General features: G+C 41.7%; 1 protein-coding gene across 7 annotated transcripts in view; it reads right to left on the bottom strand.

The window, feature by feature from the left end:
• LOC126482575 (ATP-binding cassette sub-family C member 5-like) overlaps nt 1-24,748 on the bottom strand; it is a 512,906-nt gene that overhangs the window by 78,104 nt on the left and 410,054 nt on the right. For all 7 annotated transcript variants that reach the window (XM_050106550.1, XM_050106549.1, XM_050106547.1 and 4 more), the window contains one exon: nt 7,636-7,798. In XM_050106550.1, the coding sequence (XP_049962507.1) occupies nt 7,636-7,798 (163 nt within the window). The remainder of the gene's footprint in view (nt 1-7,635; nt 7,799-24,748) is intronic.

A 24,748-nucleotide genomic window follows, 5' to 3' on the forward strand; every position in this document is an offset into this window, starting at 1 on the left:
TAATGAGTCTGACCTTTGGTTGTTTATAGTTACCATATGCTTTCTGTTGCTAAGGTGAAGAGCATTCTCTCCAACTCTGTAGTATTGGAGCTTTCTGATAAGTATACAATGGGAGGGACTGTCAAAAGCTTTCCTCAACTCTAGAAGAGTTGCACAGGTTGTTTTATTAGTCTCAAAAGAATCAGCTATTTTTGTAATGATATTCTCCACTGCTCTGACCCTGGAAAGACAAGGTATGAAACAATATTGTGAGGAGCTAGTTAGGTTATTTTTCTTGAAGTGCTTGTTCATCTGTGCATACAATACTCTATGATTTTTGATGATGGGACAATAGTTATCAGGAGATGCTTTATCATCTTTCTTATGGATAGGTGTTACAATAGTAATTTTTAAGCAATCTGGGAAGATTCCTTCGAGTAGCATTTTGTTGATGATTTTGGTTAGCAGCAGTAGAATTTTGTTCTTTATATTTTTTATTAGATGATCTGAAAGTCCATAGAAGTCTTCTGCTTTTAAGTTGCTAAGTCTGGCAATTGCTTTGTTAACCTGTCTGTAGGACACAAGTGTCCATTAGAAGTTGTCATGTTGCTCACTGTCTAGAGCTGGAAGAAAAACTATAGCTTTACTTGCATCTTCAATGAGATTTTTATTTGAGCCAGAACAGGTAAAGTGTGCATTTAATATGTTCAATTGAATTGTAATGTTGTTGGGTTTCTTTTCATAGCTTATCTCTGTTTTGATAAATTTCCACACTGGTTTACACTTATTTGTTGAACTGAATTGTCATTGGCTTTCTTCTTGGCTGCTCTAATTTACTATCTATACACTCGTCTCGCTGCTGTGTAAATTTCCTCCTCAGCTTGTTCTGTCGCAATCTGTCATAGTGCACCATCATTTCTTCCCTAAGTTTGTGCAGGTGTGTTGTGCACCAGTTTCTCAGTTCTTGAGGTTTATTACTCCAGTTATGCTTTGTGTGTTTTCTGTGATATTTGGGACAACATGAGTCATGGTTTTTTACAAATAATTCTAAAAATTGCAGTGTTGAATCATTAGCAGACATATCATTAGTGAGTACTGTATCCCAGTTGATGCGACTAAGATCAGTTTTTAACTAATTCAGTTTATGATCTGTTATTGGTCTGATTACTCTTACTAACTCAGTTGAAGAACTGCCTGTCTTGTTGTTTAGAGGGTGCCTAATCCGCAACCCTGCATGATCTGATATCCTGTGGTTTACAGTACCAAATTCAGCTTCATTTCGCTGAAAGTTGCAGGTTATATTATCTAAGCATGCACTGAGTGTGGTGGATTTGTCATTTAGACAGTAGAAGTTTAATGGTCTTAATATGTCTAATAGGGGCTTCACATGTTCAGCCTTATACCTAATATTATCAAATATAAAAACTCTGCGATTTTACATTTTAAGAATATTATTTTCTATGAATAATTCTGTATGATTACTAGGAAAGTGGTACACTGATGTCAAAAGTTACATAAACAATTATAAATAGAACTTCCCTTTTTCTATATGGTTGCCAGATTCTGCACTGTCTGTGATACTCTGTACTGTCTGTGTTATATGACACATAACTCAGTTATAGTTTAATACACGGTCAAAGTACATTAATGTGATAAACACCTATGTTCAACATCAACATACAATAACCACTCACATATGGAGGGGGCAGCACTAGTAGTGGAAGGTATATGAGGCATGTTGGGGGTACACGGAAAACACTGCAGTCATTGTTGTAATGTGAAAACAGAGAGATTTATCTGAAATCCAAAAGGATATGATCATTGGCTTTCAGGGCAAGGATGGGAGCATTTCCAAAGTCAATAAGTTTGTAAACTTGTTATTGGCATTGAAAGATGAACTAAGTGGAACAGTGTACTCTCAATGACCATTCAGCGAATGTTGTTGCATATGGGCTTCCGCAGCAGGCACTTGGTTCATGCACCTGTGCTGACTGCAGTTCATCAGTGATTAAGACTTTAATTTGCATGCCAATGCAACAACTAGATGTTCAAAGAGTGGCAACAGGTGGCCTTTTCAGATGATTTACACTCCAATGGTCAAATGGCTTTTGATGTGAATAGCATGAAATATCTGAAAGCAAACACCCTACAACAATCATCAAAAGGGCTCAGGCCGGAGTAGGGAGCGTTATGGTCTGGGGAATGTTGTGTCATTCCCAGAGTGATTTTGTCAATCTGGAAGGCACGATGAATCAACACAAGTATACATCTATCCTTGAGGACCATGACCACCCCAAATGTGCAGTTTGTTTTTAATAGGCATGACAGCACGCTAAATGCAATATGTCACACAGCTTGCCACGTACATGCATGGTTCAAAGAGTGCCAGGGTGAATTTACCTTACTACCCTGGCCATCTTGCTCCCCAGACTTAAAACCAAATGAGTCTCCTTGGGACCAGCTCGATTGAGTCATACGCACTATGGTAACTCCACCTACAAACCTAACACAGCTAACCAAGGTACTGGAGTTGGCATGGCTCCACATCGCTGTCAGTACCTTCCAGAACCTCACTGACTCTCTTCCTCCATGTCTTACACTGGTCTGTGCTGCAAAAGGTCGTTATTCATGCTATTATTCACCGATAGCTCAAACCAAGGGAACTCTCTCAAGTGCTGAGTTGTTTTCCCCATGACAGTCTTCAGGATTTACCTTCTCAATCAGTACACTCTACATAGCATGCAATCCTGAAGGAAATATTACAGATGAGGTGTCATCAAAACAAAAAAAGGTTCTCATCAGCTCTGATTCACACAGTGCCTTACAAGTACTGCAGCAAATATACCCCACACAGAAAATCTGCCTGCTGACAAAGTTTCCACCATCATGGTTTTGAAGCACAGTGATTACTTAGCAGAAGGAATCCACCAGCTGTAAGATTCATCCACCTACAAACTGTGCCACATTGACCCCATTCCAGAAATCCATCAGGATCTCCGCTCTCCCCTTAAATCCTTAGGCCCATCCCAGAACCTCTCTCTGGAGTCTATCTCTCTCCTCGTCCCTATCATTCCCCCACTCCTACCTTCTACATGCTTCCTAAAGTCCATACACCCAACATCCCAGTGCACCCCAATGTCGCTGATTACTGTGCCTCCACTGAGAGAATCTCTACTCTGGACCATCTCCTTCAGCCTATTGCCCACAACATACCCTCCTATATAAAAGATACCAAACATTTCCTGCACCAGCTCTTCACAGTTCCTGTTCCTTTACCCTGCTTGTCACTATTGATGGCACCTCTCTCTTCACTAACATCCCTAATGCTACTGAACACTATGTTCCAAATGAACAACCTCCTTCCTAGTTGCCATAACCAACTGCATCCTCACCCACAATTATTTCTGCTTTGTAGACAATACCTACAAACAAATGCAGGGTACAGCTATGGGCACCCACATGGCACCATCCTTTATCAACTTATTTGTGGGCCATCTAGAAGAATCATTCCTGAACACACAGAATCTCAAACCCCACATCTGGTTAGTCACCCAAGGCTGTCACATCTGTACTGATGAGTGGTCCCTCTTGAAATATACGAAGTGTCTCATTGAGGCCTTCACAGACTGTAATTAGCCTTCCCCCCCCCCCCTCCCCCCGCCTTGTACAAAAGCAGATCTCTTGTACCCTATCTCTCCAATTACTCCCCATCTCCCAAAGTCCCATTGTTCGGCCACAGAAGAGCATTCCACTTGTGAAACAGTACCACCAAGGACCAAAGCAACTGAATCACATTTTCTGCCAGGGTTTCAACTATATCTCATTGTGCCCCGAAATAAGGAATGTTTTACCCACTAACATTCCCACCTGTCCCACAGTTGTAATCTACCACCTACCAAACCTACACGACATCCTTGTCCATCCCTGCACAACCCCACCTCCCAACCCCTTGCCCCATGGCTCATAGTCCCGTAATAGACCTAGATATAAGACCTGCCCCATAGATCCCACCTATTCCAGTCCAGTCGCAAGCATTACCTATCCCATCAAAGGCAGGGCTACATGTGAAACCAGTCATGTGATCTACAAGCTACGCTGCAACCATTGTGGTGCATTATATCTGGACATGGCAACCAACACACTGTTTGTCTGCAAGAATGGTCACCAACAAATGGCGGCCAAGAAACAGCTGAACCGCCCCGTTGCTGAATACGCTGCCCAATATAACATTCTTCATTTCAATGATTGCTTCACAGCCTGTGCCAGCTGGATCTTTCCCACCAATTTACGAACTGCGCAGGTGGGAACTCTCGCTGCAATATATCCTACATTCCTGTAACCCTCCTGGCCTCAACCATCGTTAGTCATTATCCTTACCTATCTAGCCCTTGCCTGTTTCCAGCACTTCATAGCCTCTATTTCACCAATGCACCCTCACTCTTTTTACTTTTCTTCTTTTCCGCTACCTCCCTGCTGTCCTAACCTCTCTCCACCCTGTCCCTGTATGCTCTAACAAACAGTATTTTACCATCCCTCACCTCTACACTGCTATCCCTCCCCCTCCCCCTAGCCTACTCCGGTTGCCTCTCACGCGCTGCTGCTTGTTGGTCTCAGCAACCAGAGACTGTGGTCATGTGTGTGTGAGTTGTGTTTGCGTGAGTGTGTGTGTGTTGTCTATTTCTGATGAAGGCTTTGTTGGACGAAAGCTCATTTTCTGACAGTCTTTTTGTTGTGCCTGTATGTGGCTCAGTATCTCCACTACATGGTGAGTAGCAACTATGATTTTCATAATATTGTTTCTAGTATCATTATTATGTGGAATGAAATAAACATATAACATTAATGGCTGGGGTTGTTCAGCCACCTAGTCCAAGGCTTTTTATTTGATACCACTTTGACTACTTATGCATCAATGACGATAAGGACAACACAACACCCAGTCCCCAAACAGATAAAATCCCTGACTGGCCAGGAATTGAACCTGGGTCCCCTGCATGTCAGTCTGCTGCACTGGCCACCCAGCTACAGACGTAGACATCATTGTTATGTAATGAGCTGTGACTGATTGTTGGTCACAAAATTTCACATACAGAGAGGCTGTTATCATAGCCACTTAATTTATGCATTTCAAAAGCTCTATAATATTAGCATATGAATTTCAGTTCAAGTTTTTAACATGCACGTCCAACACCTTTTGTAATCCCAGTTTATTGTTTAAATTTTTCCATGTGCGTAACTGATAAGACAGAGGTCAGGTTTTACACTGGATGTACTTTGATACATCAAAGTTAATTTCAGTCTGTTTGTGGAGAACAAATTAATATCTTTCAAGAAAAATGTCTTCATTCATTCATTCACACACTGCGTTCCATAATTCCCATTAATAAAATTGTACATTATACACTAACTGGCAGAAGAAGCCACTACAAGCTACGTCTATAAAGTATACTAACACCCAGCGACACACACACACACACACACACACACACACACACACACAGAGAGATAGATAGAGAGAGAGAGAGAGAGAGAGAGAGAGAGAGAGAGATACTACAATCATGTTTATATTCAGTTCTAAAACATATCATAAAAAATGAAATTAAAACTTATGTTCTACAACACAAGAATATATACGTGTGGTTGGCTGATCAGTTGCTTAAAAAATTATAAATCACACACTTTACAAGACATTAAAACATGCAGCCCAAAAGCTTAAACCAGAGTCCAGACACAAAAGAAACTAATATTTCTCTTGTCTCATCTTGAGGACAAGTTCCCATTTACATTTGCTTCTGCCCTCTTGTCTCAGTTAAAATGTTTACAGTGATTTGTGTTCTCTACACATCCCAGACTGAGGCTTCCTTCTACAAAAGTATGAAGCCATGATTTACTGAACAACACCCATCCTCCCACCATTCCATGGCTTCTTACTGATGACAGCCCATAGGGGAGTGGCACATTGCATTCTTTGCTGGCCTCCTTGGTTGCTTGCTCGTTTCCCGAAATTCCAGTAAAATGAGACATGTTTCCCCGGCTACTGAAAAATCAGTTATTTGGTGGATTGCAGATCTTTCTGTGGTTGCATGTTGAGGGATTTGGGGAATGATGGTGAGGCAAGGTTCAAGCTTAAGAAATTATGGAAAGTTGACAGGGGGTGATTGGGGGGGGGGGGGGGGGGGCACTTGGATGGATCACTGTTGGATGGAGGAATAGACTGAGTCAGGCAGTGTTCAACATTGGTCTTTGGTTGAGTCTGATTGGTACGGTCGGTGGCGAAAAAGTGTTTCCACTGTACGGACCGGGAGAAGGAGAGAAGGTCTTTAACAAGTTCTGCATGATTGAATTTGAGAGTGGGGCAAAAAGTAAGGCCTTTGGAAAGGACTAATACTTCTGCAAGGCTTAGGCGTTTGGCAGAAAGGTTAAACACCGTGTTTTGGGTCTGCAAAATTTCTGAATTCTGTATGGTGGTGAGAGTGAGTGTTTGAGGATGGGGTAAATGTAGTAGGTCTGTGAGACAGGGTTTGTCAGCTATGAGTGTATGTGGTGGAGGCTGTTGTAGAGGTAGTGGATAGTGGTAGTCCAAGGTGGGAACAGGTAGTGAACAGAGTTTTTTGAGTTGGCATAGTGCATGCTGCTCTAGCTCCTCAAGTGTAAGAGTTTCAGTGTGTGATGTGGGATCCAGTAATTTGGGATTGCACAGAAGGAGAATTTTGTGGATGGAGGGAAGATATTGCAAGGAGGTTTGGGACTGGTTGATATGGTTTTGCAGGACCGTGCTGGTGAGGGTTAAGGATTGATGGAATTTGAACAGATGGAGGTCATTGTGGAGGGAACGGTAGCAGCCGGAGATGGGTAATTTGATGGTAAGGCCATCTGGGGGGATTCCATGTGCTAATCAAGAATGCAGGAACAGTATGTGGAAGTGGGTTTCAGCTAGAACCCAGAAAATAAGACATGAATTATTCTTTACTTAATTTAGCAATCTAGCATGGCACAATATTCTGAAGGGATAACAGGCATGGTATTGGAAATAACTTTAAAACTAATTAAAATGAAATCTATTTGACAATTTTTTTGCACCATAGTACAATATTTCACAGATTATTGTACAGTTTGTACATTTTTCTCCTACAACATTAAATCTTTAATTAAAATTATTTGTTTTAATCTTCAGATAATTGGGGTTAATGTCAACTATATAAGTGGAAGCATGCAACCACATATGTAGTGGATTTGTATATTTCACTTGTTTACTTTGTACATCAGCGACAATTTCCAAATTTTAGCAAATCATTTTGGATTTTGTTCAACTGAAGAACCAACAAACTGAACAAGTCTATGTTTGCAATAATTACTAAAAATAATAAAATAAAAGTAGTTGTAACTACACCCACAAATAACATGGTTATTTGGATAGTACACCTAAAAAGCACAGCATATATTTCTGAAGAAGCTTTGGCTCCTGGATTTAGCAAGGGATTATCGGTTCCAGGAACACAAGCTAATACAACTAGTGAAGCATTTTATAGTTATGTGTCAGAATATCTGTAGCTGTTCAGCAACCTTTTCCTTTTTTTATCTATAAAATTTAAGAAGCATTTTACATTTATTTTTCTTTTGGCTATTGCAGCTACAAGCAGTATATTATTAACATACCTATTTTTTCAGCAGATTCAATGATAAAATTAATACCCTTTAAGACATTTGGCAAACCTTCTCTGTAACAGAGGCTGACATTTTTGAACTCAATTCTGCCCTTTGTAGGCCATTCTGGCAACACATTGATTTTTGCTGTTTTGAAATCCTCTGGCATTAATTTCTGTCAAAAAAAAGCAGAAACAGAAATACAATTTTGTACAGACAGTGGTAAGAAATATTGTGAATTTATTACACATCATTCCTTATCTCTAGTAGTATCCACTCATGTTATTGGCAAAAGAAGCAATCTTGGTATGAGTTTCATGCAATTTATGGTATATCGCATTAATAGTAAATTGTGTTCAACATTTCAAAATGGAATGACCACCACCAAGTTATCAGTGTGAATGTATGGCTGCAATCAGTCTGTGTCACAAAAACCAATATCTCATTGCTAAGAACATGAGCCTGAGTATTTGTTTCACAACTTAGATTACTTGAATTTCCACTCAAAAATGGAGCTTCCAAAGACAAAAATGTGAACTAAAGCTTCAAGAAGTTCTGTATCACACTGTTATACCACACCATTCTTAATTTTCCTGCATTTCTTTTCTCTTTGCCACTTTCTATCCCTTACCAAAACAAAACAATAAGTATTTTCTCAGCATCTTAACCTATTATCATCTCTCACTCTTTTTGAATTTATTGATATTTATTATGTTCTCCTCATCTCCCCCGTCAACCCCTGCTGTCTCATCCCACTCCTACCACACACATTCTTAGATATGACTTCCTTTAATTTTTATTTTTTATTTGCATTATGTTACTTATTTCCAGTTACGCTAACATCGCTGACCTCTGCTGTTCATAAGCACTTTGTAAGCTCAATTTTGGCTCTTATTTCATTGTAGCTTACTACTCTTTTTCCATTCCCAGTGTCTCTTCTGGCCTATGTTTTAGAAACACTACCAATGCCATTACATATTATGTCCCTTATTAATTTTTGTTCCTTTCTCCTGTATAGAGAATTGCCAAAAAGTTGAGCAACTTAGGGATCCAATGTCTATTACATCAACTGTGTATCTACCTGTCATTATTATGTGAGTGATATAAGATATTCTCTTTTGTCTCAAATGGTATTTAACTTTTACTGCTTTTAGTCTGTAAAATCTGTTTTGAATGAAGTACTGACACATTCTTTCATTTCAACAACAAGATGCTCCTGGAAATAACAAGCAAAACTAGGAAATGTTGCAATTGAAAAATATATTTTCTTACCTATTACAGTAACTTACATAATTATCTGACATTATACAATGCAGATGTCAGTTAATAGTATGATCACTGCTTATGGGCCATCATTGCCATAATGCATAATCTACTAGCAGATGTTAGTACACTCACGTAAATATTAAGCTGTCAATAGTACATCAATAATAGGTTAAAAACAGGAGTGAAAAATCAATGGCTTTCTTCAGAGTATCATTGAAACTTAACCATCCTGCAGCTGCTATACATTATATATATTTCTACAACTGCACTTGAACACCGTTTCATATCATTCACATATTATCATATAGTCAACTTTTATTACAATCTAAACATCGCATAAACTAGAACGGCAATCACTAGTCAAATGTGCTACTGTATTTTCTCTTCCCAGGTTCACACTAATGATATATTCGATATGTTACTCTAGTGCCTTGTCTGCAAATATTAATTAACAATTTTTTCATTAAATAAACATAGTAAATTAAAAAATTAGTACAAATAATTCATGACAAAGTTATCCTTATCATGTAACAGTGGAGAATGTTTTGTTTTGGCACTCAGTAATAATAATATACACGGTGTATCTGAAATGAATGTAGAAAATGAGAGGGCTGGTTGAGTGGTTCATAATAAGCATATTTCACATAGCAACCAATGCCCACTTCCCTTATCGTACAGTGCTAGCCGTCGTTGAACAGCGTCACATGCCACCAAGAGGTAGGCACACAACATACCTTTCGAACCATCATGGTAGCAGTCTGCAGGGCAATTCAATGTATATGTGGCAAAAAGATAAACGAGAAGTTGGGGTGAAGTTTATATTTATTTGAAAACAGTTACAAAAAGTGCTCAAAATTACACCCTTCTGCTTGAATGCATGCCATGCAGTGGCACTGGAGTGACTGTCACACTCTTTCGAACACTCCTGGCAAAGTGGAAGCTCTATTGGGGCTGCCACAACGTGCACTAGCAGCTCTTCATCAGTCTCAGTGGGTATTTTATAATGACAAATTTCAAATGGTCCCAAAAGAAAAAAAATGAATGGGCGCCAAGTCAGGGGAACGTGCAGGCCATGCCAGCAGCCCACCTCTTCCTATCCAGTTCTCACCAAAGGTTTCATCCAAATGCATTCACACAGGTTGTGTGAAGTGCGCAGGTGCACCATTGTGTTGGCACAACATTCACTATCGAACATTGAGTGGAACATGTTCCAACAGCTCTGGCAGGGTTTATTGTAAAAAGATGGAAGTATCTGTTTGTGTTCAGTTACTGGGGAAACATGTTATTGACCAATCAGATTATTGCCTACCAAGCCGGACCAAATGTTGACAGCAAAGCAATCTAGGTGACCACAAACAAAGGTCGCATGTGGATTTTCTCGTGCCCATGTGTGCTGCTGTTGAACATGCTCTCTCATGTAAAGAATACCTTGTGCATAAAAAGTACACAGTTTAGGAAGTCCTGTTCAATGACAACTTTGCGAAAACCACTGGCAGAAAATCATCTGGGTTAAGGTCATGAGTCTTCTGAACGCAGTAGGGGCGGAAATCATTTTCTTGCTATACATGCCAAATTGTGGAATGGCTTACACCCATTTCCCATGCAACACACCATGAATTTGTTCAGGGTGTGTTTTCCAGTGGTGCTAATGCCTCCTATTCAAGCCATGGTGTACGCACTGTGCAATGATGATGCATCCATTAGGTCTTCGTACATGTGACACAAAATGAATGCACCATGTTTCAAAGTAGACCTTAAATGCACGGTGCCATTATGAGAACACTCCAGTGGAAAATGCACCTCAAGTAAATCTGTCCCTCATAGGGAATTGTGGATGGCAGCAAATGTGTGTGGACCTGGCACTCGATGATTTGGAAACCACCGAACATATACACATTGGGCAGTGTGAGCATTTCCATCCCCTGGCCTGTAAGCACAATGCATGTCTGCCATTTCCTCCCGAGAATAGCACTCTATTCCCTGTCCACACCACACAGTAGCAAAAAGAAGAGTGTCCTCATGTCACGACAAACTGATGCAGGGGAAACCAGACTCCACAGTGTGTAAAGGTGCTGCCCTCTATGCAACACCTATCAAACAGCCATTTGCACAGCCAAAAGAACTGCGTTCACATCCAAGTAAGAAGCAGAAAACCTGCAATGTTGCCCCACCTGGAATATCTGCAACTATGTCGACTACAAGTCATAAAACTTCCACCTGATGTCTCTTTTACCTTGATGTCACAAATACATTGAAATCGTTGCCCTACAGAGCTGCTACCATGATGGCTCAGATGGTATATTATGTGCCTACACTCTTGGCAGTGCAGACACTGTTCAACAACATCTAGTGCCTATGCTATGGGATGCTGATATGGGATGCTATGTGAAATATGCTTGTTATGACCCACTCTACCAGTCCTCTCATTTCCTACATTCATACCAGATACATCCTGAATATGGTTTTTATTTAGAGTAAATAGATGGTCTGCTTAGACAGAGGTAGTCTGTTTCTGTCTCACAGGGCACAGCCTTATCAAAGGCACCTTCAGTGCTGGGCAGGGGGGTTTGCGTGCTCCAGCGAATTTGAGGGCTATGCCACCATAGCTACCGGCAGGGCACTGAAGCTAAGCCAGACAGGCCTCGACAGATGAGACATACCAATTTAGGAACAGAAAGGTCGATCCCCTTAGGGGAATAAACACAAAGAGAAAATAAAATTCTGGTCCTACAGGTTGGGAGATGAGCATGGATTTTCACCTCATGAAATGGAATTGTGGCTGATGCCATACATCAGACTATGAAGGATGTAGATTACAGGATGATGAACTGGTAAGGGAAATGTTGACAAGAAGGAAAAGAAAAAGGTGGGTAGATGATATGGAAGAGGACTTCAAAGCAATGGGAATCAGGAACTGGAAGAAGTAAGCAGTAGACAGAAACAAGTGGAGGCAGGTGACAAAGGAGGCCAAGGTTCTACAAGGACTGCAGCATTGACCAGTAAGTAAGTAAGTAAGAGGGCCTGTTCATCTGTAGTCAAATATGCTCATTTTATAGCTGATTTCAAGCATCAACAGATGATGAAGTGAATGCATTTGTACCACATCTCCAGTTTTTGTTACAGTTATTATAAGCAATTTCATGTACAAAAGCCAATAACTTAGTCAATAATATGGCACAAACACGATGATAATTTTATAGGAATCACCTCTTGATTGTGATTTGAAAGCAATCTCTAGATTTTCTGTAGTTATTTTGGAAGTGATTTTACTGTTATGGTGAACATATACATATTTTAGTTGTAGACACAGTCAGAATCTCACCACGATGCTGAATGTCCAAACCCATGCAATATCTTGCCTTCAGCCCTCTCCCCCATGGGGAAATCCAAGCAAAATTTACTTACTGGCTGACCAAATATTTAATTCTTACCTACCCTGTTACTCACTTGCTGCTGCCCCTCCAACTTTGTGACAGCTCTTGCTTACTTGTCTGGCCCGGCAACTACGCTGCAATTTACCAGTCATACAACGCTCAGCTAAAATCTGCTGTACTTTGACCAATTTGGGTGTCAGGCATAACTCTTGTAGAGTCACATAAAATTTTAAGTTAACTGTGAAAAATGCTCATTCATATTTTTTTTAAAAGACACATACAACAAAGCACACTATCATTGCAAAAAGTAAAGCTTTCCTCAACCTAAAGGTCAGTCTACAAGGGGCATTATCCGAGATGCGGAGGAGGTTCTGCCTGTGGCTATCGAGGGTGCAGGGGTCAGTAGTCTAGAAGCTGTTAGTCAGGTCAGCAGCAATGATGCCTGTTGCTTGGGTTCTGAGGAAACACTCTGTTCCTACATGTGGCTGGTGGAAGTGGTGAAGACTGCTGGTCTCACATACAGGGTGCAAGCAGAGCTCACTATTTGAAGCACCATCCCAGAGTCGATGGGGGTCCTTTGTTTTGGAGCTGGATGGGGGGTTTCAACAAGGGGCTCTGTTGATTCTGTGATGATCATAGCCGCAGATTTCTGGACCTGCACATGTTGTTGTTGTGGTCTTCAGTCCTGAGACTGGTTTGATGCAACTCTCCATGCTACTCTATCCTGTGCAAGCTTCTTCATCTCCCAGTACCTACTGCAACCTACATCCTTCTGAATCTGCTTAGTGTATTCATCTCTTGATCTCCCTCTACGATTTTTACCCTCCACGCTGCCCTCCAGTACTAAATCGGTGATCCCTTGATGCCTCAGGACATGTCCTACCAACCGATCCCTTCTTCTAGTCAAGTTGTGCCACTAATTTCTCTTCTTTCCAATTCTATTCAATACCTCCTCATTAGTTATATGATCTACCCATCTAATCTTCAGCATTCTTCTGTAGCACCACATTTCGAAAGCTTCTATTCTCTTCTTGTCCAAACTAGTTATCATCCATGTTTCACTTCCATACATGGCTACACTCCATACAAATACTTTCAGAAATGACTTGCTGACACTTAAAGCTATACTCGATGTTAACAAATTTCTCTTCTTCAGAAACGCTTTCCTTGCCATTGCCAGTCTACATTTTATATCCTCTCTACTTTGACCATCATCAGTTATTTTGCTCCCCAAATAGCAAACCTCCTTCACTACTTTAAGTGTCTCATTTCCTAATCTAATTCCCTCAGCATCAACCGACTCAATTCGACTACATTCCATTATCCTCGTTTTGCTTTTGTTGATGTTCATCTTATATCCTCCTTTCAAGATACTGTCCATTCCGTTCAGCTGCTCTTCCTAGTCCTTTGCTGTCTCTGAGAGAATTACAATGTCATCGGCGAACCTCAAAGTTTTTATTTCTTCTCCATGGATTTTAATACCTACTCTGAATTTTTCTTTTGTTTCCTTCACTGCTTGCTCAATATACAGATTGAATAACATCTGGGAGAGGCTACAACCCTGTCTCACTCCCTTCCCAACCACTGCTTCCCTTTCATGTCCCTCGACTCTTATAACTGCCATCTGGTTTCTGTACAAATTGTAAATAGCCTTTCGCTCCCTGTATTTTACCCCTGCCACCTTCAGAATTTGAAAGAGAGTATTCCAGTCAACATTGTCAAATGCTTTCTCTAAGACTACAAATGCTAGAAATGTAGGTTTGCCTTTCCTTAATCTAGCTTCTAAGGTAAGTCGTAGGCTCAGTATTGCCTCATGAGTTCCAATACTTCTACGGAATCCAAACTGATCTTCCCTGAGGTCAGCTTCTACCAGGTTTTCCATTCGTCTATAAAGAATTCGCATTAGTATTTTGCATCTGTGACTTATTAAACTGATTGTTCGGTAATTTTAACATCTGCTTTCTTTGGGATTGGAATTATTATATTCTTCTTGAAGTCTGAGGGAATTTCGCCTGTTCATACATCTTGCTCAACAGATGGTAGAGTTTTGTCAGGACGAGCTCTGCACATAGGATGCAGAATTGTAGAACTCTCCTTGATAGGTCAGGGGTGTGCTACACAAAGGAAGCAGCTACTCGGGTAGTGGAGTGGAGATGGAGGTTTTTAGGCAAGGTGGTAGTTTGAGGTCCTGTGATGAACATTCATCAGCTGATATGCAGAGAGAAAAATCAGATCATGTACAAACTGTCAACAATCTGACTGTCAAAATTTTAACTTGAAAATGTTAAAGTATTTGTAACATGTAATGAATTTACTGCCCTTATGGAAATTTCTCAGGCTCAAACTATTCATGGGGCTGAGAGCTGCTGAAACTGGAAGTAGAAAGCTCTGAAATGTTTAGTGATTCATGACAAATATCAAACAATGTAAAATCCAGAATGGAATGTAACAATGTTATGAGATATACCATAATATTGTTAGTGATTCATGAAACATATATCAGAAACACAGATTAAATGCTCTTGGAGGTGGAGTGTTCATTGCAGCTGATGAAAATATTGAGGTCAAATTTGAGCATGACATTGAAGTTATCTAGATGCATATAACAGGTCTAAGTGGAAACAAGTTAATTGTTGGTTGTTTTTAGTGGCCACCCAATTCTGCTGTGACAGTTTTACAGTCATTCAGAGGAAGTCTACGGTCAATAGCATGGAGATACCCAGATCATGCACTGTTAGTTGGAGGTGACTCTAATCTGCCAAGTATAGACTGGGACATCTATGGATTAACTGCATGCGGTATGGACAGACAGTCTTGTGAAGTAGTTCCGAAAAAGTTTTCCGAAAACTGCCTTGAACAAATAATTAGACAACTCACACGCGATGGAAATATTTTAGACCTTTTGTCTGCCAACAGGTCTGACATTATCAACAGTGTCAGCATAAAGACAGGAATTAGTGACCAAGATGCCATCATATCAATGATGGTTATTAAAGTTAACAAACCCGTCAAGAAGACCAGGAGAGTGCTTATGCTAGAAAAAGTAGATAAGAAGTTGTCAGAATCCCACTTAGACATTGAATGGGCACAATTTAACTCCAGCATGACAGAATGACGGACATAGAGGGATTGTGGATAAAGTTCAAACTGATTGTAAATCACACTATGGAGACATATATGTCAAGTAAGAGGATTAGGGATGAGAAGGACGCTCCATGGTTTAATAATCAAATATGGAAAATGCTGAGGAAACAGGACTGCTGCACTCTCGGTTGAAAAAATAGTGTGCAAATGTTGCCATGCAAAAATAATTGGAAATACGTGCATCCATAAGATCAATGCATGAAGTACACAACAACTTCCAGCATCATACCTTAGTGAAAGATCTTGCCATGCACATGAAAAAATTCTGGTCATATGTATAGTCACTAAGTGGGCCGAAGGATTCTGCCCAGTCACTCATAAATCAGTTTAGAGTGGCAATAGAAGACAGTAAAAGGAAAGCTGTGTTTAAGAAATCATTCACACAGGAGGATCACACAAACATACCACCATCTGACTGTCATACAGACTCCCATGTGAAGGACACTGAAATTGGCACCCACAATGTAGAAAAGCAAATGAAAGAGTTGAAAATGCATGTCACAAAGTCAAGATGTAATCTCAATTCTGTGGTATCTTATTGTGAATCACTCGCATAGTGAAAAATCCCAAGCAACTGGATAAAATGCAAGTGACTTCTCTACATAAGAAAGGTAAAGAAATTGACTCCCATAGCAACTGATGAATATTCTGAACATCAGTTTACTGCAGAATTCTTGAACACGATCTGAGTTTGAATATAATACATTTCCTTGATACAGAAGAGCTTCTGATCACAAATCAGCATGGATTTAGAAAGTGTCACTTGTGCGAAACTCAGTTTGCTCTTTTGTCATGTAGATTCCCTGGACTTTGTCCTCAAAGATAAGCATTCATCAGAGATGAGGGTACGATCAGGACTGCTTCAGGGAAGTGTGATAGGATTCCTTTTATTCTCTATGCACATAAATGACCTGACCGACAGGGTTAGCTGCAATTCATGGCTGTTTGCTGATGTGCTGGAGCATACAGGAAGATGTTGTTGTTGAGTGACTGTAGAAATATACAAGATGACTTACACAAAATTTCTTGTTGGTGTGATGAATAGCAGCTTTCTCCAAATGTAGAAAATCATAAGCTATGCGGATGAGTATGAAAAACAATGTAGAAAATTATAAGTTATGCTGATGAGTATGAAAAACAATCATGTAATGTTCGAATACAGCATTAATAGGGTCATTTTGGCACAGTCACTCCGATTAAATACACACATCAAAAAAAGTTTTGCACTACCCCGGTTCCCAGAACTCCTGAAGATAGACGTTGACTGTGGATATTGTATCACAGACACAATCCTTTTGACTGTTCAGAGATGTCACTAGACGCACCCAAAGATTTAAACAACCATGTATGAGCAGTACCTATTAGACGGAAGGGATATGACAGCCGATCAGTTCCAGTCATTTCACCAGAAAGGAGGTACATGGCTCATGTTGTCTGTAGTTCAACCATGCCTAGATGGTCAATATTGATCGCGTCCGCATTGTTACTTTGTGCCAGGAAGGGCTTTCAACAAGGGAAGTGTACAGGTGTCCCGGAGTGAACCAAAGCGATGCTGTTCGGACATGGAGGAGATACAGGGAGACAGGAACTGTTGATGACATGCCTCACTCAGGACGCCCAAGGGCTGCTATTGCAGTGGATGACTGCCACCTACGGATTATGGCTCGGAGGAACCCTGACAGCAATGCCACCATGTTGAATAATGCAGCCACACAACGTCATGTTATGACTCAAACTGTGTGCAATAGGTTGCATGAAGTGCATCTTCACTCCTGACATCCATGGTGAGGTCCATCTCTGCAATGACGACACCATGCAGCACAGTACAGATGGGCCCAACAACATGCTACATGGACTGCTCAGGATTGGCATCATGTTCTCTTCACCGGTGAGTGTCGCATATGCCTTCAACTAGACAACCATCAGAGACGTGTTTGGAGGCAACCCAGTCAGGCTGAATGCCCTAGACATACCGTCCAGCAAGTGCAGCAAGGTGGAGGTTCCCTGCTGTTTTGGGGTGGCATTATGTGGGTCTGATGTACGCCGCTGGTGGTCATGGAAGGCGCCGTAACAGCTGTACAATATGTGAAGGCCATCCTCCAACCGATAGTGCAACCATATCCGAAGCATATTGGCAAGGCATTCGTCTTCATGGACAACAATTTGCGCCCCCATTGTTCACATCTTATGAATGACTTCCTTCAGGATAATGACATGGCTCGACTAGTGACCAGCACGTTCTCCAGACATAAACCCTATCGACATGCCTGGGATAGATTGAAAAGGTTTGTTTATGGATGACGTGGCGCACCAACCACTCTGAGGGGTCTATGCCGAATCGCTGTTGAGAAGTGGGACAATCTGCACCAACAGTGCCTTGATGAACTTGTGGATAGTATGCTGCGATGAATACAGGCATGCATCAATGCAAGAAGATGTGCTACTGGGTACTAGAGGTACTGGTGTGTACAGCAATCTGGGCCACCACCTCTGAAGGTCTCGCTGTATGGTGGTACAATATGCAATGTATGGTTTTCATCAGCAATAAAAAGGGCAAAAATGATGTTTATGTTGATCTCTATTCCAATTTTCTGTGCATGTTCCATAACTCTCAGAATCAAGGTGATGCAAAGCTTTTTTTGATGTGTGTATCTAGGCATAACATTGAGAAGTGATATGAAACAGAATGAGCATGTCAGGTTGGCAGTATGGAAGGCAAATGTTTGACTTCATTTTACTGTGGGAATTTTGGGAAACAGTAGTCTTAGCTCATCCATAAAGGAGGCAGCATATAGAAAAACTAGTGAAACAAATTCTTGAATACAATTTGAGTGTTTGGGACCCACAACAGGTTGAATTAATGGAAGACACTGAAGCAATTCAGAGGAGTGCTGCTAGATTTGTTGCTGGTAGGTTCAATCAGCTCAAACAAGAATCCCTCTAGGGAAAATGAAGCTCTTTTCACAAGGTCTGTTGTGTAAATTTAAAGAACCATCATTTGAGGCCAACTGCAGAATGAGTCTACTGTCACCAATGTATGAACACAGCTCTTTTTCACACACACACACACACACACACACACACACACACACAGCAAGAGAGGGAGAGGGGAGGTGAGAAAGAGAGAGAGAGACAGAGAGAGAGAGCTAAAGTGTTGCAGCACTTCATCACATCTGGACCTATGCTAGAAGAAGACGATGAAAGATTATCCTTACAGTACTCATTTATTGTTTGCAGTTCACCCAGGTTTTTAGAGCATTGTATATATATATATATATATATATATATATATATTTTGAGGCAATGCTCTAAAAACCTGGGTGAACTGCAAACAATAAATGAGTACTGTAAGGATATATATATATATATATATATATATATATATATATATATATATATATATCTAAAAAGAAAGATGATGAAACTTACCAAACAAAAGCGCTGGCAGGTCGATAGACACACAAACAAACACAAACATACACACAAAATTCTAGCTTTCGCAACCAATGGTTGCCTCGTCAGGAAAGAGGGAAGGAGAAGGAAAGACAAAAGGATATGGGTTTTAAGGGAGAGGGTAAGGAGTCATTCCAATCCCGGGAGCGGAAAGACTTACCTTAGGGGGAAAAAAGGACAGGTATACACTCGCACACACACACATATCCATCCACACATACACAGACACAAGCAGACATTTTCATGTCTGCTTGTGTCTGTGTATGTGTGGATGGATATGTGTGTGTGTGCGAGTGTATACCTGTCCTTTTTTCCCCCTAAGGTAAGTCTTTCCGCTCCCGGGATTGGAATGACTCCTTACCCTCTCCCTTAAAACCCATATCCTTTTGTCTTTCCTTCTCCTTCCCTCTTTCCTGACGAGGCAACCATTGGTTGCGAAAGCTAGAATTTTGTGTGTATGTTTGTGTTTGTTTGTGTGTCTATCGACCTGCCAGCGCTTTTGTTTGGTAAGTTTCATCATCTTTCTTTTTAGATATATTTTTTCCCACGTGGAATGTTTCCCTCTATTATATTTATATATATATATATATATATATATATATATATATATATATATATATATATATAGAGGGAAACATTCCACGTGAGAAAAATATATCTAAAAACAAAGATGATGTGACTTACCAAACAAAAGCGCTGGCACGTCGATAGACACACAGACAAACACAAACATACACACAAAATTCAAGCTTTCGCAACAAACTGTTGCCTCATCAGGAAAGAGGGAAGGAGAGGGAAAGACGAAAGGATGTGGGTTTTAATGGAGAGGGTAAGGAGTCATTCCATTCCCGGGAGCGGAAAGACTTACCTTAGGGGGAAAAAAGGACGGGTATACACTCGCACACACACACATATCCATCCACACATATAATGTCTGTATATGTGTGGATGGATATGTGTGTGTGTGCGAGTGTATACCCGTCCTTTTTTCCTCCTAAGGTAAGTCTTTCCGCTCCTGGGATTGGAATGACTCCTTACCCTCACCCTTAAAACCCACATCCTTTCGTCTTTCCCTCTCCTTCCCCTCTTTCCTGATGAGGCAACAGTTTGTTGTGAAAGCTTGAATTTTGTGTGTATGTATGCGTTTGTTTGTGTGTCTATCGACGTGCCAGCGCTTTCGTTTGGTAAGTCACATCATCTTTGCTTTTAGATATATTTTTCCCACGTGGAATGTTTCCCTCTATTAATTCATATCATTAATTTGAACCCAACAATTGCGTTTGTTATTGTCACTGTTGCATTTCGAAATCTTTTCTGTCGTCTTATTTTCTCTTTTTGTTCTTGCCAGTAGTTTCACTTTGTATTCACCTTCTCCTTTTTTACCGTAATCTACTATACAATTTTATCCCGCCTATATATACTCAATAATACGTCACCCACTTCCAAACAATAACCAAGAAATTTTTTTCCGCTTTCAACACTACCGCTGCTATAAAATCAACCGTTTCTAGTCCACAAACAGTTCCTTTCACCTATTAAACAACCATTTCGTCTAGTTCTGATAACTTTCGCTTTATTTCCATTTCCGTTTTTCCCACATCACTGATAATTTTTAGCTGCTTCCCACAGGTTTTAACGTCATTATTTCTTCGCCAGACAATTGTTAGCCTCATTTTCATAATCTGCCACCACAAAACTACTCATTTTAATACATTTACATGCCGTTTTTTTTTAAATTTTCCCAAATCTCTCCATCCTTTAACGTGTTTTGGCGGCAACACAACCACCTAACCTATGTGCACATCGTGGTCTACCAACCGGTGTCTGTATATGTGTGGATGGATATGTGTGTGTGTGCGAGTGTATACCTGTCCTTTTTTCCCCCTAAGGTAAGTCTTTCCGCTCCCGGGATTGGAATAACTCCTTACCCTCTCCCTTAAAACCCACATCCTTTCGTCTTTCCCTCTCCTTCCCTCTTTCCTGATGAAGCAACCATTGGTTGCGAAAGCTGGAATTTTGTGAGTATGTATGTGTCTGTTTGTGTTTCTATCGACGTGCCAGCACTTTCATTTGGTAAGTCACATCATCTTCGTTTTTTATACATACATACATATATATATATATATATATATATATATATATATATATATACAAAGATGATGTGATTTACCATACGAAAGCGCTGGCATGTCGATAGAAACACAAGGTATACACTCGCACACACACACATATCCATCTGCACATACACAGACACAAGCAGACATTTGTAAAGGCAAAGAGTTTGGGCAGAGATGTCAGTCGAGGCAGAAGTAAAGAGGCAAAGATGTTGTTGAAAGACAGGTGAGGTATGAGCGGCGGCAAGTTGAAATTAGTGGAGGTTGAGGCCTGGCGGATAACGAGAAGAGAGGATATACTGAAGGGCAAGTTCCCATCTCCGGAGTTCTGACAGGTTGGTGTTAGTGGGAAGTATCCAGATAACCAGAACAGTGTAACACTATGCCAACATGTGCTGGCCGTGCACCAAGGCATGTTTAGCCACAGGGTGATCCTCATTACCAACAAACACTGTCTGCCTGTGTCCATTCATGTGAATGGACAGTTTGTTGCTGGTCATTCCCACATAGAAAGCTTCACAGTGCAGGCAGGTCAGTTGGTAAATCACGTGGGTGCTTTCACACGTGGCTCTGCCTTTGATCGTGTACATCCTCCGGGTTACAGGACTGGATTAGGTGGTGGTGGGAGGGTGCATTGGACAGGTTTTACACCGGGGGCGGTTACAAGGGTAGGAGCCAGAGGGTAAGGAAGGTGGTTTGGGGATTTCATAGGGATGAACTAAGAGGTTACGAAGGTTAGGTGGACGGCGGAAAGACACTCTTGGTGGAGTGGGGAGGATTTCATGAAGGATGGACCTCATTTCAGGGCAGGATTTGAGAAAGTCGTATCCCTGCTGGAGAGCCCCATTCAGAGTCTGATCCAGTCCCGGAAAGTATCCTGTCACAAGTGGGGCACTTTTGTGGTTCTTCTGTGGGAGGTTCTGGGTTTGAGGGGATGAGGAAGTGGCTCCGGTTATTTGCTTCTGTACCAGGTCGGGAGGGTAGTTGCGGGATGTGAAAGCTGTTTTCAGGTTGTTGGTGTAATTGTTTAGGGATTCCGGACTGGAGCAGATTCATTTGCCACGAAGACCTAGGCTGTAGGGAAGGGACCGTTTGATGTGGAATGGGTGGCAGCTGTCATAATGGAGGTACTGTTGCTTGTTGGTGTGTTTGATGTGGACAGACGTGTCAAGCTGGCCATTGGACAGATGGAGGTCAACGTCAAGGAAAGTGGCATGGGATTTGGAGTAGGACCAGGTGAATCTGATGGAACCAAAGGAGTTGAGGTTGGAGAGGAAATTCTGGAGTTCTTCTTCACTGCGAGTCCAGATCAAGAAGATGTCATCAATAAATCTGTACCAAACTTTGGGTTGGCAGGCTGGGTAACCAAGAAGGCTTCCTCTAAGCGACCCATGAATAGGTTGGCGTACGAGGGGGCCATCCTGGTACCCATGGCTGTTCCCTTTAATTGTTGGTATGTCTGGCCTTCAAAAGTGAAGAAGTTGTGGGTCAGGATGAAACTGGCTAAGGTAATGAGGAAAGAGGTTTTAGGTAGGGTGGCAGGTGATCGGCGTGAAAGGAAGTGCTCCATAGCAGCGAGGCCCTGGACGTGCTGAATATTTGTGTATAAGGAAGTGGCATCAAGGGTTACAAGGATGGTTTCCGGGTGTAATAGATTGGGTAAGGATTTCAGGCGTTCGAGAAAGTGGTTGGTGTCTTTGATGAAGGATGGGAGACTGCATGTAATGGGTGTTGATCTACGTAGGCAGAGATACGTTCTGTGGGGGCTTGGTAACCAGCTACAATGGGGCGGCGGGGATGATTGGGTTTGTGAATTTTAGGAAGAAGGTAGAAGGTAGGGGTGCGGGGTGTCGGTGGGGTCAGGAGGTTGATGGAGTCAGGGGAAAGGTTTTGTAGGGGGGCTAAGGTTCTGAGGATTCCTTGAAGCTCCGCCTGGACATCAGGAATGGGATTACCTTGGCAAACTTTGTATGTGGTGTTGTCTGAAAGCTGACGCAGTCTCTCAGCCACATACTCCCGACGATCAAGTACCACGGTGATGGAACCCTTGTCCGCCGGAAGAATGACGATGGATCGGTCAGCCTTCAGATCATGGATAGCTTGGGCTTCAGTAGTGGTGATGTTGGGAGTAGGATTAAGGTTTTTTAAGAAGGATTGAGAAGCAAGCCTGGAAGTCAGAAATTCCTGGAAGGTTTGGAGAGGGTGATTTTGAGGAAGAGGAGGTGGGTCCCGCTGTGGCGGAGGACGTAACTGTTCCAGGCAGGGTTCAATTTGGATAGTGTCTTGGGGAGTTGGATCATTAGGAGTTGGATTAGGATCATTTTTCTTCGTGACAAAGTGATATTTCCAGCAGAGAGTATGAGTGTAGGACAGTAAATCTTTGACGAGGGCTGTTTGGTTGAATCTGGGAGTGGGGCTGAAGGTGAGGCCTTTGGATAGGACAGAGGTTTCGGATTGGGAGAGAGGTTTGGAGGAAAGGTTAACTACTGAATTGGGGTGTTGTGGTTCCAGATTGCGTTGATTGGAATTTTGAGGTTTTGGAGGGAGTGGAGCTGGAAGTGGGAGATTGAGTAGATGGGAGAGACTGGGTTTGTGTGCAATGAGAGGAGGTTGAGGTTTGCTGGAAAGCTTGTGAAGGGTGAGTGAGTTGCCTTTCCGGAGGTGGGAAACCAGGAGATTGGATAATTTTTTGAGGTGGAGGGTGGCATGCTGTTCTAATCTGCAGTTGGCCTGTAGGAGGATGCTTTGAACAGCCGGTGTGGATGCGGGAGAGGAAAGATTGAGGACTTTTATTAAGGATAGGAGTTGACGGGTGTGTTCATTGGCTGAGTTGATGTGTAGGTGAAGGATTAGGTGGGTGAGGGCAATGGATTGTTCAGTTTGGAACTGGTATAGGGACTGATGGAAAGAAGGATTATAGCCAGAGACGGGAACTTTAAGTGTGAGGCCTTTGGGGGTAATGCCAAATGTCAGACAAGCCTGAGAAAATAAAATACGGGAGCGTAATCTGGCTAGGGCGAAGGCATGTTTGCGGAGGGAATGTAAATAAAATTTAATGGGGTCGTTGTGGGGGTGTTGTAAGAGTGACATGGTATTAGAAGGTGGAAAGTGTAACATGAGGCTGAAATATATACCTGCCTACACTGTGACGCATTCTATGTGGGAATGACCAGCAACAAACTGTCCATTTGCATGAATGGACACAGGCAGATAGTGTTTGTTGGTAATGAGGATCACCCTGTGGCTAAACATGCCTCGGTGCACGGCCAGCACATCTTGGCACAGTGTTACACTGTCCGGGTTATCTGGATACTTCCCATACTACCCCCTTGTAACCGCCCCTGGTGTAAAACCTGTCCCATGCACCCTCCCACCACCACCTACTCCAGTCCTGTAACCCGGAAGGTGTACACGATCAAAGGCAGAGCCATGTGTGAAAGCACCCACGTGATCTACCAACTGACCTGCCTACACTGTGACACATTCTATATATATATATAAAGATGATGTGACTTACCAAATGAAAGTGATGGCAGGTCAACAGACACACAAACAAACACAAACATACACACAAAATTCAAGCTTTCGCAACAAACTGTTGCCTCATCAGGAAAGAGGGAAGGAGAGGGAAAGACGAAAGGATGTGGGTTTTAAGGGAGAGGGTAAGGAGTCATTCCAATCCCGGGAGCGGAAAGACTTACCTTAGGGGGGAAAAAAGGAAAAAAGGTCGGGTATACACTCGCACACACACACACATATCCATCCACACAAATA

The sequence above is a fragment of the Schistocerca serialis genome, chromosome 1 (assembly GCF_023864345.2).
Source record: "Schistocerca serialis cubense isolate TAMUIC-IGC-003099 chromosome 1, iqSchSeri2.2, whole genome shotgun sequence".
Classification (NCBI taxonomy): domain Eukaryota; kingdom Metazoa; phylum Arthropoda; class Insecta; order Orthoptera; family Acrididae; genus Schistocerca; species Schistocerca serialis.